The sequence below is a fragment of the Electrona antarctica genome (assembly GCF_951216825.1).
Source record: "Electrona antarctica genome assembly, chromosome: 5".
NCBI classification, from domain to species: Eukaryota; Metazoa; Chordata; class Actinopteri; order Myctophiformes; family Myctophidae; genus Electrona; species Electrona antarctica.
The window spans coordinates 37,453,907-37,469,694 of NC_136810.1; the positions used below are offsets into that span (position 1 = coordinate 37,453,907).

The window sequence follows — 15,788 nt, forward strand, 5'->3', positions numbered from 1 at the left end:
CTGTATAGTATAGTTATGCTAAAATAACGTGGTAGAAAAACACAGTCTGTTTTGTAAAACAAAGAAAAGTTCAAGGTAGTACAAGTTAAATGTTTCTTCAAAATATTAAGCAAGAGTGGTATAAAGTTTCAGTGCTTACATAAGGCAATTTTAATGTGATTGCTAACATTTGTCACTTTAGAAACATACACAAAACAAATGATTGGACAGTTTCCTTCCTCTGGCAATACTAAAGAGCAGCAATCAGAGTTTGAGGCAGGTTTAAGGCAATATGTGTTTCATATTATAAAAATAAATTCTGTGTCCATCTAGCCGTGTAAAACATGTGAATGTCTTTTGTCCACAGCCTGCTGACCTCAACGGTATACAATGTTGATAAAGTAACATAATATACAATAGAAACAAACATAAATATAAAAAGATGAAGTTATATAAAACATATTCATACATTTAATTGTTAAAAGACATAATTCTGTTACAAAACGTAAAATTACAGTATACAGTTCAGAGATGTTCAAATATTAAATACTGCTGTTTCTGACTTGTGTATTAAAAAACACAAGATAATACAGTACTATAGGTAGATAGATTTAAGTGTAGTTAGGGTGACCTAGATAGATTAAGTGTAGTTAGGGTGACCTAGATAGATTAAGTGTAGTTAGGGTGACCTAGATAGATTAAGTGTAGTTAGGGTGACCTAGATAGATTAAGTGTAGTTAGGGTGACCAGATCCAAACTTTTCATTTGAGGGACAGAAGTATCGCTTGTGTGGGACGGGGGGACAGGATGGGACGGGGTTAGCAACTTACTTAAAGGGACACTTCACCCTTTTTACAAAGAAATATATGTTAACGCCCCAACGCCCGGGGTTATTTAATCCATTAAATCATAGCGCCCAGTGATTTATAGCAGCAGAGCACTTTTACCGACGGACCGGATGTTATCCCGGATGTGGCTGAAGCAGCTAGATGTAGCCAAAACACTCTAGAGGCGATCGACAACATTGGGAGGTATGATTAATTCTACCACGACTAGCGACGGGACCGCGGTGGGCCGTCTAACACATAATCTTTGCTTAGAATTGGACGGAATGATTTAGATCAAGAGTTATTAACGTTTTAAGATTTTCGGTCTCGTAGGTTAAACAGGGGGGGAACATTTTCGATGACGTTCCACTGTTGCGCAACATCGAATGTTGCCCAACAGACGCTCCCAGCCTGTGGAGTGATACGATCGGAGACACTGGGCTCACTGCTGAAATCTAAAATATCTAAAACCACATATTAAACACATAAAGACCCCCAGGAAAGTGTTCTAAGTCTTCTAAACGTTATAAACATATATTTTTTTGCAAAAAGTGTGAAGTGTCCCTTTAAGTTGCTATTAAATACCTGGATGTCATATTAAACCATAGGCTGAATATGCCAATTAGCTTACTTTAAGTAAGCTAATTGGAGGCACTGGGGGGGCACTGCCAATTAGCTTTTTCGTTTTAAAATGGGTCATGGGTGGGTGGTATGGCCAACTTGGTACTGTAGCAGATAGGGGATATTACTCATGTTATTTTAACAGATTTAAAAACACAAAAAGAGACAATGGGAGCTTTACAACAGAAAGCCAGCTATTAGGGGACTAACTATTAGGGCATTTGAGTGTGCCAGTCACAATGTGGGACAGAGTCTCAATTTGTGGGATGCCTGAAAAGTCACGGAAATCAGGGACTGGCTCAAAGGGGGACATCTGGTCACCCTAAATATGCACAATTGCATACGTGTGTGTGTGTGTGTGTGTGTGTGTGTGTGTGTGTGTGTGTGTGTGTGTGTGTGTGTGTGTGTGTGTGTGTGTGTGTGTGTGTGTGTGTGTGTGTGCGGGCGTGTGCTGTACTGTGCATACTCATGAAAGAACACCCATGCATGTGTTTTATGAGGTGCTGCCATCATGGATAATCTTGGGACACTTCTCAGGGGCTATGCAGTAGTAGTTGTGTAAAACCAAGCCCGCAGGACATTGGCAGCCTGGTACGCAAGGCTTGAAGCAGTGACTCTCTATCACTCCTAGAGGTACATCGACGTTGAAGCAGGTGACCGGACATGGAGGGCCACACTCGTCAAACACAAATCCTCTCTCAGCTGGACAGCCCACCGCTGTGGAGAGACAAAGATGGTACGTAAATATTGAGAAATAGACACACAGATTACAAAGCACACAACCCCATATGTTTCCTCACAAGTGTATTCATGAAAATATCGTTGCTGTCGGGAGGAAACCACCTAGCTCCATTTTTGAGGTTTTAGATTTTTTTTAAATCAATGCTATTGAACACCCTTTTCGCCTGTTTGTTGGTTAAAATACTGGTATTGAACCAATGCTGTGAAAGAATATATATTCTAAAATTTGCACCACATTTTCAAGATCTTTCAAAAATAGCAGATCTACAAGCGCATGTCTTGTGATTGCTTTCCAACTGTCCTGGGGATTGTGGGTGAGGCGGGATAGGGGATTGAACTTAATTAACTTGTGACTACGGGTGAGTCCCGAACCTCGGGACCAAGCAGGTACCGAACCGAACATGCATGGGTACCGGGTACCCATTACAATAATTCAATTTCGGTTATAACTATCGGTTCCTACAGACGTGCACAGTCACGCGCTAATTATTTATTCATTTAAAGGACAACTTTAGTTTTTTTCAACCAAGGTTCATGTTTTAGGTTGTTATGAGAGAAAGTAAAAGGTGAGTGTATTTTTTTTCTTCATTTGCTGCTTTCTTTCGTTTTAGGGATTTTAGCTGTTTTTGACAGGGGGGCGGGGGCATTCGAACACGGGGCTAAATATGTATTTATTTACAAAATTTTATAGCGATTTCTTTTTTTATTATTTACTATAGTCCTACTAGACCCCAAGAAATTACATTTGGCCACAAAAGATCACGGGATCTACTGAATGTGTCAAACTGACATATTGAGCCTATGACACACAGTGTGGCTTCCCCCCAGTAGGCTACCTTCACATTCAGTAGATCCTGTGATCTTCTGTGGCCAGATGTAATTTCTTGGAGTCTAGTAGGACTATAGTAAATAATACAAAATAAATCGCTATAACATTTAGTAAAGAAATACATATTTAGCCCCATGCTCGAATGCCCCCGCCCCCCTGTTCATCTCATCTTTTACTTTCTCTCATAACAACCTAAAACATGAACCGTGGTTGAAAAAAAATAAAGTTGTCCTTTATTAACAGCAAAATCCGGTGAAACACTACTGTTGTAAGTAAGGAGTAGAGTAACTGCGAGGGTCTCTCTCTCTCTCACTGTGCAGCATTGACGGGTGATGTGGGGGTGGGGGGATCGTTTGGGGATAATGTTTGCGCTTCAGCCAGTCAATCAGTGAGACAATAGCACGCAGCTGAGTGATCAGCGAACGGCCATGCACATCAAAGGCAGAGTCTCACGGCTGTACAAAGTTGCTAATTTGGCTCCTCTGACTGCACTCCCAACGCACGCATCATGCACTGTCCGTGACATGGAAAAGGAAATAATCACTTCTGTCCATGACAATAATTCAGGAGTGGTGGTTTCTTGAGCCGCAATGGTTCTGCAGGCTCCACCTGGGCAACGGTGGTACTTGCAGCTCCGCTTGGGCTCGAATGGCCCTCCTAAAGGCGTCATCGAAGGTTTTTGGGCTTCCTCCTCACGGAGGATGCAGGCTTGGGCGCCAACCCATACTGCTCCCGGGGTGCCGTCTACATTCCGGCTGTCACCCATCTCTCCGGTGGTCACATAGTCTATAGTATGTCGTCACGCTTTTTCGTCACGCTTTTTCGTCACGCTTGGGGAGGCACTGGGCCTGTAAATGACAACAAAACTAAAACGAAGGCACTGGTGTTGGCACCCTTGGTTTACCGGGACAGGGTTCAATTCCCTGAAGTGCCCTGCTCATTTTGTTGTATTTACACTTACGAGACCATGGGCTATAGCCCATGGTCTCGGAGTCATTTTCGTCTTTTTTTCAAATCCTCAAAAATGATGGAAAACGGCATGCTATAGTATGCCGTCCGATATGGGCTATATCCCATGGTCAAAAATGATGAAAAACGAGGATTTGAAAAAAAGACGAAAATCACTCCGAGACCATGGGCTATAGCCCATCGTCTCGGAGTCATTTTCGTCTTTTTTTCAAATCCTCAAAAATGATGGAAAACGGCATGCTATAGTATGCCGTTCGAGACCATGGGCTATATATAGCCCATCGTCTCGGAGTGATTTTCGTCTTTTTTTCAAATCCTAAAAAATGATGGAAAACGGCATGCTATAGTACAGGGGTGCCCAAAAGGTAGATCGTGATCTACCAGTAGATCACACAGGCTGTGCAGGTAGAACAAATGACATGGCCCCTAAAAATATACAATTAAAAATAAATAATAAACTATTTTTGGCATCTGCCACACATTAAGGTGACTGCACTTGATTGATCGACATCAAAAAGGGCAGCGCAAACCCACAATGCAACAGGCCTACCGTGTTTTCAAAAGTGTTCACACAAACATCAATATTACAAAAAAGGAAAAGAAGTGCATTTGTATTTTCAGCAATGGGATAATATATGTATATATTTTTGGTGGGTAGATCTGGTTGAGCTGGTCATTTTGAAAGTAGCTCTCAAGTCTAGAAAGTGTGAGCAACCCTGCTATAGTATGTCGTCACGCTTTTTCGTCACGCTTTTTCGTCACGCTTGGGGAGGCACTGGGCCTGTAAATGACAACAAAACTAAAACGAAGGCACTGGTGTTGGCACCCTTGGTTTACCGGGACAGGGTTCAATTCCCTGAAGTGCCCTGCTCATTTTGTTGTATTTACACTTACGAGACCATGGGCCCATGGTCTCGGAGTCATTTTCGTCTTTTTTTCAAATCCTCAAAAATTATGGAAAACGGCATGCTATAGTATGCCGTCCGATATGGGCTATAGCCCATGGTCAAAAATGATGAAAAACGAGGATTTGAAAAAAAGACGAAAATCACTCCGAGACCATGGGCTATAGCCCATCGTCTCGGAGTCATTTTCGTCTTTTTTCAAATCCTCAAAAATGATGGAAAACGGCATGCTATAGTATGCCGTTCGAGACCATGGGCTATAGCCCATCGTCTCGGAGTGATTTTCGACTTTTTTTTAAATCCTCAAAAATGATGGAAAACGGCATGCTATAGTTACTATAGCATGCCGTTTTCCATCATTTTTGAGGATTTTGAAAGTAGCTCTCAAGTCTAGAAAGTGTGGGCAACCCTGGTGTATACTATACTTACCACACAGTGACGGGCTCCTCCACTGCAGTCTGACTCCAGCCTCTCTGCACTGACCAGCGTAGGCCTCCAGCGTGTCACAGAGACACTCGTCGGTGTTGGCCCCGCAGGCGCACTGGTCGTACACGCACGCGCCGTACCAGGGCTCCGGAGGCACCACGCGGTGGCAGGGCTTGAACACGCCCGACTTCAGCACCTTGCAACGGGCGTTGGCCCCCTTCCTGGCCTGGTAGCCTGCGTCCTTGCAGGGGTCAACGTCCTCGCCAGGGTGACAGGACGAGAGGGAGTGGCTGCCATTGGTCACCTACAAAGGCGGCGGCGCAGACAGAAACGATCACATCACATGCATGTTTTTTCTTTTTTTTTTGCCTTTATTTAAAAAAAATATATATAAAAATTTTATCCCACAATTTTGAAACACATTTTTTCACCCAATGCATGATTTTCTTCTGACTATTATCATCTGTGCTACAAACATAAATAAAAACATGACAACAACAACAAGAATGACAAGTAGACAATGGTAACAATGACAGCAACAACAATCTCAGTTATACTTCAATTAGCCCTCTCCAGTTCGCGTCCCATATTTGGGATGTAATCCATTGCCCGACCCCAGATCTTCTGAAAGTGTGATAATAATTTAAAAAAAGGCTGATCTTTCTTACCCTCCAGCTGTTGCCGAAGGCAGCCTCTGACAGGCTGATCTTTCTGCTGGGCATCCGGAGGTCGTCCTGTTGGTAGTTATTGAAGTTTCCACACAGGCCACACGTGTGGCTCTTATAGGAGCCTGGAACGCTCACCTCCAGGTGGGAACGGCCACTCCACAACACCTGGAGGGTTTAAACATAAAAGAATAGGTCACAGGAAACGGTGGATTAAGGAGGGCCCGAGAACGATTCTACAAATGTCTTTCAGTTTTCTGGTGGGGAAAAAAAAGTATGTGTCTGTCTATATCAGTAGTTCTCAAACCTCACTTTGAGCTTGTGTATCTGCTACCGGTTAAAGTGGTTAAAATCCAAATTGACTCAGATGTTTTCCCTGTCTAAATGGGAAGAACAACACAAAGAACGCACACAGCACAAAGAAAGAAAACAATAAAGATCAAAATTAATTGATCCCCCAAATTGGCAAAGTTAATGTGGCACACATTATATCTCTGATATATGAAAGAGCTCTGCACCTTGAGTCCAATGTTGGTGTTGAGTAGGATGATGTTGGCCTGCCGTTCCACGTAGATGTATGGTTCTTTGAGGAAGGGAAGGGTCACCACCTCATCATTGACCTGGCAACGTTTGAAAGTACTGATCGGCTCCGTACTACAACAATACACCACAATTACACCATGGTTCTTCAACCCTGGTCCAGCTGGGGGAAACCCAGCACTGCTGCTTTTCCATCCTACCAGGACGTCAACTTAAAGTTCTTTAACCAACCATATATACTTGATCCCCCCGCTTGAACTGATCCTGTTTTTTGCTGAATGTTCGTCCCAGAATACGGACGATAGCATTCATGTGGTTAATTACATTGACCTTTATCATTCTAACTGTATAATTATTGACAATGTACTGACATGATACTGACATGATACTGATGATATTGACCATGATACTGTCATGATACTGATGCTATTGACCATGATACTGACCATGATACTGATGCTATTGACCATGATACTGACGTGATACTGACCATTACACTGACATGATACTGATGCTATTGACCATGATACTGACGTGATACTGACCATTACACTGACATGATACTGATGCTATTGACCATGATACTGACGTGATACTGACCATTACACTGACATGATACTGATGCTATTGACCATGATACTGACGTGATACTAACCATTACACTGACATGATACTGACCATGATACTGCCATGATACTGACCATGATACTGACATGATACTGACCATGATGCTGACACGATACTGACCATGATACTGTCATGATACTGACCATGATACTGACCATGATACTGACCATGATACTGACATGATACTGATGATATTGACCATAATACTGATATGATACTTATGATACTAACCATTACACTGACATGATACTGACATGATACTGATGATATTGATTATGATACTGACCATTACACTGACATGATACTGATGCTATTGATCATGATACTGACCATTACACTGACATGATACTGATGATATTGATCATGATACTGACCATTACACTGACATGATACTGACATGATACTGACCATTACACTGACATGATACTGATGATATTGATCATGATACTGACCATTACACTGACATGATACTGACCATTACACTGACATGATACTGATGATATTGACCATGAAACTGACCATTACACTGACATGATACTGATGATATTGACCATGATACTGACATGATACTGATGATATTGACCATGATACTGACATGATACTGACCATTACACTGACATGATACTGACATGATACTGACCATGATGCTGACCATTACACTGACATGATACTGACCATGATACTGCCATGATACTGACCATGATACTGACATGATACTGACCATGATACTGACATGATACTGACCATTACACTGACCATGATGCTGACATGATACTGACCATGATGCTGACATGATACTGACCATGATGCTGACATGATATTGACCGTGATACTGACATGATATTGACATGATATTGTCCATGATACTGACCATGATACTGACATGATACTGACATGATACTGATATGATACTGATATGATACTGACCATGAAACTGACATAATACTGACCATGATACTGACATAATACTGACCATCATACTGACATGATACTGACCATGAGACTGACCAGTGACCATGAGACTGACCATGATACTGACCATGATGCCACCTATGTCATTATCAAAGAACAGTGTTGGAAGAACACATTTGCAGCACAGTTACAATCACAAACCTTGACGACCCAGTCTTGGAGAAGCTGCACCGCAACGTCTCCTATAAACACAGTCACCTCTTTAGTCCAGGACACTCCTTTACGTCCACGATTATCATTGGTAACATGGACACTACAGAGGCAGAGAGATTCTTTCAGTTAGTCAAGAGAGCACATCCAAACAGAAATCTACTGGGTCTTCCAGAATTATTTTATCAACACCGTCTTTCTGTCTTTGTTCAGTAGCTTTCTGTATTGTATGTTATGCTCGCTATTTCAGGAACTTCACCTATTTTCATATAATTGGTCATCACTATGTTCATGATAAAATACCACCATTCTTTTTGCATAAAGGTGCTTCCTGCCAATGGTCAAATCCCCAAAGTAAACTAACTAAATGGATAATACTGATGAACACTAGTGATGGATATTGCTTGCAATCTCACGATAGATATGTATTACGATACAGAGGCCACGATATGATATATTGATGATATATCGATATATATCGATTATACTTTTATTCAAAATAATGACCATGTTGCACAAATACAATAAAGCACTTTCAGGCCTACAGAGATCTTAACAAGTGGTCTGGGAAGGGAGTGCATTGCAACTTGCAAGGGGGGCTTTGATAACATTAAACAGAGGTACGTTTCTGCGTCACCCAGATAATTCATGCCGTTTATTGCTGTATCGATACAGCAGCCTCTCGATCGATTCACCTATCGTCCGGATGTTCTATCGATATATTGCCCTATCGATTAATTGAATGCACCACTAATGAACACTAACGTAATTGCAGTCTCTATGACTTATTTTTAGAATTGTGGTGTACCTGAAGTCGCCACCCTCACAGTCCTGAGCTAGGACATATGTACACGCCCCTTGGAAGTGCAGCAGACGGCCATCAAAGGTGCGATAGTGCGGGTCTCCGAACACGATGCAGGTGGCCGGACGTGGCAGGCAGTGAGGACAACACACGCCGGGGATTACTGCTGGCATCTCATCCTGGTGAGCATATAACAGTACAAACAATGTACTTGTATGTGGGTGTGTCTGTGTGCAGGCCTGTCACAATTTTGACATAACCATTCGCAATTATTTGAGATAATCACAAATATTTTGCAGAATTTCATATATTTTCAAACATTAAAAAAGCAGAAATAGAAGATCTACAGTACAAGCCCACTGTGAAACTTTTGTTTGCATGCAAAGCGTTAAAGCCGAACAGAAATGTAATTTTTATTCATTATTTATGTTCCAATGTTCCAATGTCAAAAACACAATTAATCGCAATTACTTGAGTGACAATAATTATTAATCATCAATTAAAATGTCATAATTGTAACAGCCCTCTGTTCGTGTGTGTGTGTGTGTGTGTGTGTGTGTGTGTGTGTGTGTGTGCGCGCGCGTGCGTGCGTGCACACTGGATACTGACTGTAGCGCATGTGAGAGGAGGGCAGCGTTCACTGTGGCAGTGAACGTCTCCAGACACACAGGAACAGCTGGTGCACTCGTCCACCTCCCACTGCTCGTTGGACTGGTACACTGTGCCCTGGTATGTACACGACACTGAGTCTGTAACGCACACACGCACACAGACACAGACACATGTGCACGCACGCGCGCGCGCGCACGCGCGCACACACACACACACACACACACACACACACACACACACACACACACACACACACACACACACACACACACACACACACACACACACACACACACACACACACACACACACACACACACACACACACATGGCCCCTTGTCAATTTTCCCTTGCTTATTACACGGCTTGGGTGAATGCTTGATTCTGATTGGTCAACACTGAATTCAGCGGTGTGTTATTTCTTGATAATGACCGTCTAATCAAAGCCTCAGAGCACCTGGCTGCACTACTTGGATTTTATGCTGTATACAACATGACAGTCATGTAAACAAACACACAATGTCATTTACAATCTCAAGAATGTTTTTGAAAACATTTGAAGCGAGAAATAGACGATGCAGTAGCCTACTCGAAAATGTATTCCATTTGATCAACACTCACTTCCTTGTTTTCCTGAGGCGACTTGTGTTGCGCTCTGGGGTGGCAACTTGGAATACTTTCATCATAAGCAAGGAAATACTTCGTTTTGTTGTCACTTTTGGGTAAATTTAATTTGCCTCAAAGTAGCCATGTAATAAGCACCATGAATGGCTAGGTGGTCACCTTCAGGGTGATTATTGCGATTGGCTAATCACCCTGTCAGTGATTATTATTATATTATTATATTATCAACAATGACCACCTAGCCATTCATTATCCCTTGCTTAACATACATTGCCAGGGCCCCAAACCCTGTTGGACTGTAATACCTTGGCATTCATGGCAGCATTCCCCAGGAATCTTCACTGGTGTCTGGCTATCCTGGCACACCACTGGCAAACATTCCTCAATGGTACACTCAATATGGCCCAGCTGTTAAAAAGACACATACAGGGTAAGTCATGTCCAAGATTGCCTTGAACATAAATTGGGTTTATATTAACATACAAACAGTGAACACATACAAGAGTTTAAGTTGTGTATGTTACGTAACATGCTATTTAGAACTTTCTTGTTTCATTAGGAATCAAAATACTCTTCTTTTTTTACTCAATAAAACATTACCAATATAAACAAACTTATTGCAGCCCAAAAATACAGTCAGAGTGTCCTCTTCCTGTCAGTAAATACAGTGTCCTGTCAGTAAGATGTGAGAAAAATGTCAAACATGTTGCATGTTCTCCCCGTGTCCCCTAGGGTAGGTACCCTCACAAAAAACATGCAGTAATCCTGTTCTCTAAACTGCCTCCCCCTGGCCAGCCGGGGCGCCTAATGGAGGGGAAAGGAACTGGTTGTAATAACGTGTTCCTTCCACGTGCTACGTCCAACCAGGGAAACTCCCCCCTGTCAGGTGTAAAGGAGCAACTTGGACACTCAGGCATGAAGGAAGCATGAGTTCAAGTCCGTTGCTCTCCCCATGTCCCCCATATATGAGGACTAGTTTGGCGGAGGGTGTGTAGAGCCCAGGATCACATTAGATAATTGACACAGGGGTGAAAAATGGGTTACAAAATCCTGGTATAAAAAATTATATAAAAAAAAAAAAGTCAAACAGTAGAATGAGATCATTTCTGTATTTGACTTTCCGTCTGGGGTTAGTAAACCATTTTCATTTGACCTGTTGCAGGAGGACTTACATTACAGGTACAGGTGACACAGTCATCATCACTGTCTGTCCAGCTGGCCCCGTTAGGCACACGCACCCCCTGTCCCTCGATCACACACTCTGAAACAATACATGTTCACTCTGAAACAATACATACTCTGAAACAATACACCCCCTGTCCCTCGATCACACACTCTGAAACAATACATGTTCACTCTGAAGCAATACATACTCTGAAACAATACATCCCCTGTCCCTCGATCACACACTCTGTTCACGTTCACATTTATCTATGTGTTACTTTAATAACGCGGCATGTTGTGAACTTGTAGATGGACAGTCTATAGCGTTAAAGTGGTTAAACTGATTTCACTGTTATGTTAACACATTTTGCTGGGGACCCCCCTAGAACCTAACATCCGTCTAACAGTAGAATATCTGTACAATGAAACTATGAGTATATACTATAGAGTGCTAAGTCTACATAATGTGCTTATCTGAATTACATAAGTTTAGCCTTTGCCTGTAATGTCGTCGAGGCTAGTGCAAGTGCTATGGCAAGTGCTGCAGGCCCCCTCAAGGCCCACTGGGGGTCCTGGCCCGGACCCAACTTTGAGAACCACTGATGACGTACACATCTCTATTATGGAATGATGAGACCAGGTGAGAGAAGGGGATATCTCACCCTCGCACACAGGACAGCAGGAGTCTGGTGGGGTGAACTGTTCGTTAGGGGTACAGGTGAGTGGCAGGCAGCTCTGATGCAGACAGGTCCATGTCAGGTCCTACAAGGCACAGACAAAGACCTGACACACTGTAGTCATATACTTACACTGGACCGTCACCTTACATTGCGTCACCTCATCTTCTTCAAAAAACAGATAGAAATGGTTGAAAAACAAGACACACACACTTGTGTGAAGTGAGGGGCGCTCTTTCTTATCATCATCAACATCATCACATTCAGTGCTCATCCAATCAAATCATCACATTCCGTGATGATTATAGCATACCGTAAATCCTCATTTATTATCCGGGGCTTTTATTTGTCGCAACTGATTCTGATACCGGGCTTTTACTGGAAGGAGGCAGCTATAAGAAGGAGGCCTATATTTCTACTTTTCAAACCGATCATAATGAATAAATCACATTTTGTGTCAGTTAGAACCCAGTAAAATGTACTGGGCTCATGTATTGAAACCAAGTCCTCATGAAATATTAAACAGATCGTAGTTTGTCTCATTTTGAGGAGAAACGGGACAATGAGTAAAAAAAATAAAGGAAAAAAAATATATATATATATTTTTAATGCTGAATTCATGCTTATTAATCAAAGCTCGTAATCTCGTGGATGGCACAGCAGGGTACAGTAGATTTTCTCGTGCCAGCACAGATTGTGTTAATCGTGGAGTGACATATTCCAGACTTAGGCAATGTAATGTGAAGTCCCACTCTTGAGACAGGCCCTTATACTAAAAGGAGCGGGGACAGCATGGACCATCCTCTCCAATGTAATGTGAAGTCCCACTCTTGAGACAGGCCCTTATACTAAAAGGAGCAGGAACAGCATGGACCATCCTCTCCAAGATGTTCCACATCGTTGTGACAACATGTGCACTGTATGTCACATTACAAGTTAGGGCATTTGTTCATCACATCAGGTTTTATCATTTATAAGTAAATCAAATAAAGTACCTTGCACTGGCAGGTGAAGCAGGGGTCATCGGTAGCCAATACCTCGTTACCAATCAGCGTGGCCGTGCAGTTACTGAGAGGCTCTACACAACAAGCACACAACACACATCACAAGTACATCCGCCACGATCAGAACTTATGATCTAACGTAAGCAAAGAACTATGGATGTGAAAGACATTTCAAAGTTGTACTGACGAGCGCAGACGGGACAGCAGGAATCTGGTCCCGAGAAGAGGATGTTGTTCTTGGGACAGTCCACCAGACTGGGACACTGCTTATGGTAGCACCTCAGGTGCTGCTGTCCATCTGGCATCACCTGGGAGGCGGAGGCACGCACGCACGCACGCACGCACGCACGCACGCACGCACGCACGCACGCACGCACGGACACACACACACACACACACACACACACACACACACACACACACACACACACACACACACACACACACACACACACACACACACACACACACACACACACACACACACACACACACACACACACACACACACACACACACACACACACACACACACACACACACACACACACAGGCCACGGTGTCATGAATGAAATACACACTACATTAAACTAGTTGCGCTGTGTAGCTCAACACTGAGCTTGAACTTATCACATACAGTAAGTTTTCGGAAGTTAGTTAGACAGACAGACAGACACCCTCATTGCAAATAATGAAACATGTTCTGACATGGTTTGATTTCATGTTGTGATTTCAATAATGAACTATACACTTTTGTAATAAAAGTACATTATAAATATTACAATGACAACAGATGCTTTGAAGTGATTTAAGTCTGACAGTGAAAAATCTATAAAACTAGATATTATAAGTCACAAAAGAGTACATATACAGTGGATGGATGGATGGATGGATGGATGGATGGACGGACGGACGGATAGATACATAAGTGAAATGATCGTATCATACCTCACAGGTACAGATGTGACATGGATCGTCAGCTGGCTGGAAACTGTCTCTGGGACCGTACACTCTCCCCTCGAATACACAGTCTGGTCAAGCACACACACAGAAAACAACCCTCGAATACAGAGTCTGGTCAAGCACACACACAGAAAACAACCCTCGAATACACAGTCTGGTCAAGCACACACAGAAAACAACCCTCGAATACACAGTCTGGTCACGCACGCACGCACGCACGCACGCACGCACGCACGCACGCACGCACGCACACACACACGCACACGCACCCAAACTCCACCACAAAGTGCTTTGGAAGTCTATCCACTACAGTGCAAAAAAAGGTCATTTTTAAGCAACCTGCAGTACAAATAATTCAGGAGATGAATAATAATCATTTTAAGAATGATTTTTATTCCAACCAAGTAAGTTGTTGCTGTCGGGTGGTCCAAAACCGTTCCTTTTTATTATTATTTGAGAAAACTATTTTAAATGAAAATAGCATCGCAAGACGTTGTGAGGTTATAGATCTGCCATTTTCACTATACTTTTGCATGATGAAGAAAGGCATTCTTTTTTGAAAAATAAAAATAAAACATGAAAATGTGAAATATGGAGATACAAGGTTTCTTCCCGACAGCAACAAAGTGATGTTGACAAACCAGGCCTGGTTAAAAGCTTCTATTACCTGCACAGACAGGGCAGCACTCCCCAGGTACATTGATGGTGTTGATACAGGGAGACAGGCAGCGGACCTCTGAGCAGGTGGTCACTCCGTCCACACACATGCATGTCATGCAGGGAGTGGAGTCTGCAAACCAACTGCTGCTCTCCGCATGCTCCTCTCCTCCATACACGCAGCCTGAAACAAACCGCAGGACTGTACATTCTAGAAGCAATTGCTCTACTTTTCTGCACAAATATACATTTCGCACACTATAAAAGTATAAAAGCACTAATAAACGTAATATTTCAAACCTCTAAACCAGCGGTCCCCAAACTTTATTGTTGTTACCTCCTGACCTAGCTGACGCACCCCAGTGCTATGTCTCGTTGTATTTGGTCGAAAATTATATATTTAATCATTTAATATGATTATGGCAAATAATGCCAGGATGTCAGTGCACTGAGAGACATGCAGCTGCTCTATACTCCCGCAGCTGCTCTATACATCTCCTACAACAGTGGTTTACCAGATTTTGCCGTTTGTGCTGCTAAATAACACCATAAAACCGCCATTACCCTTTTCATGTCACGCACCACAAGGGGTGCACGCACCAGTTTGGGAACCCCTGCTCTAAATATATACAAAAATGCTATACAAAACATACACAAATGGAGAATGATTAAAAGAATAATAAGCCCCCTGGGGCTTTTTTGTGTTATCCTTTTAGCATAACCTTTGACTGTACTACCTGTACTGTTAACACACCTGCTAATAACGTATTCATTCAATCAGTTCTTTCAGAATGATCAGACTAACCTCTACAGCGGGGACAGCATGCTCCGTGATCGGTCACCTGGTGCAAACACGTCAGCTTGGGGCACTGTGGAGATGCACAGCGGGCCTCTCCTGCCTGGAGAGATCACACACAGTCACACATGTATCAGTTCAGCATAGGGATGTGCCGATGAGACATTTTGGCCGATATAGATATCCGATATAATTAATTAATGCTGTTATGGCTGATAACCGATATTGCCGATGTCGA

At 42.7% G+C, this 15,788-nt stretch overlaps 1 protein-coding gene across 1 annotated transcript in view; it reads right to left on the reverse strand.

Moving 5' to 3' along the window:
• Nucleotides 1-1,779: 1,779 nt before the first annotated feature.
• Nucleotides 1,780-15,788, reverse strand: part of kcp (kielin cysteine rich BMP regulator) — a gene marked incomplete at its 5' end in the record, with an annotated part of 63,498 nt that continues 49,489 nt past the window's right edge. Inside the window, 15 exons of the mRNA XM_079502308.1 lie at nucleotides 1,780-2,144; nucleotides 5,301-5,601; nucleotides 5,966-6,130; nucleotides 6,481-6,582; nucleotides 8,243-8,354; nucleotides 9,060-9,232; nucleotides 9,663-9,802; nucleotides 10,595-10,697; nucleotides 11,462-11,550; nucleotides 12,116-12,215; nucleotides 13,126-13,208; nucleotides 13,322-13,442; nucleotides 14,083-14,165; nucleotides 14,765-14,938; nucleotides 15,560-15,653. Of these exons, the coding sequence (XP_079358434.1) occupies nucleotides 1,921-2,144; nucleotides 5,301-5,601; nucleotides 5,966-6,130; nucleotides 6,481-6,582; nucleotides 8,243-8,354; nucleotides 9,060-9,232; nucleotides 9,663-9,802; nucleotides 10,595-10,697; nucleotides 11,462-11,550; nucleotides 12,116-12,215; nucleotides 13,126-13,208; nucleotides 13,322-13,442; nucleotides 14,083-14,165; nucleotides 14,765-14,938; nucleotides 15,560-15,653 (2,064 nt within the window). The 3' untranslated portion in view covers nucleotides 1,780-1,920. The remainder of the gene's footprint in view (nucleotides 2,145-5,300; nucleotides 5,602-5,965; nucleotides 6,131-6,480; nucleotides 6,583-8,242; nucleotides 8,355-9,059; nucleotides 9,233-9,662; nucleotides 9,803-10,594; nucleotides 10,698-11,461; nucleotides 11,551-12,115; nucleotides 12,216-13,125; nucleotides 13,209-13,321; nucleotides 13,443-14,082; nucleotides 14,166-14,764; nucleotides 14,939-15,559; nucleotides 15,654-15,788) is intronic.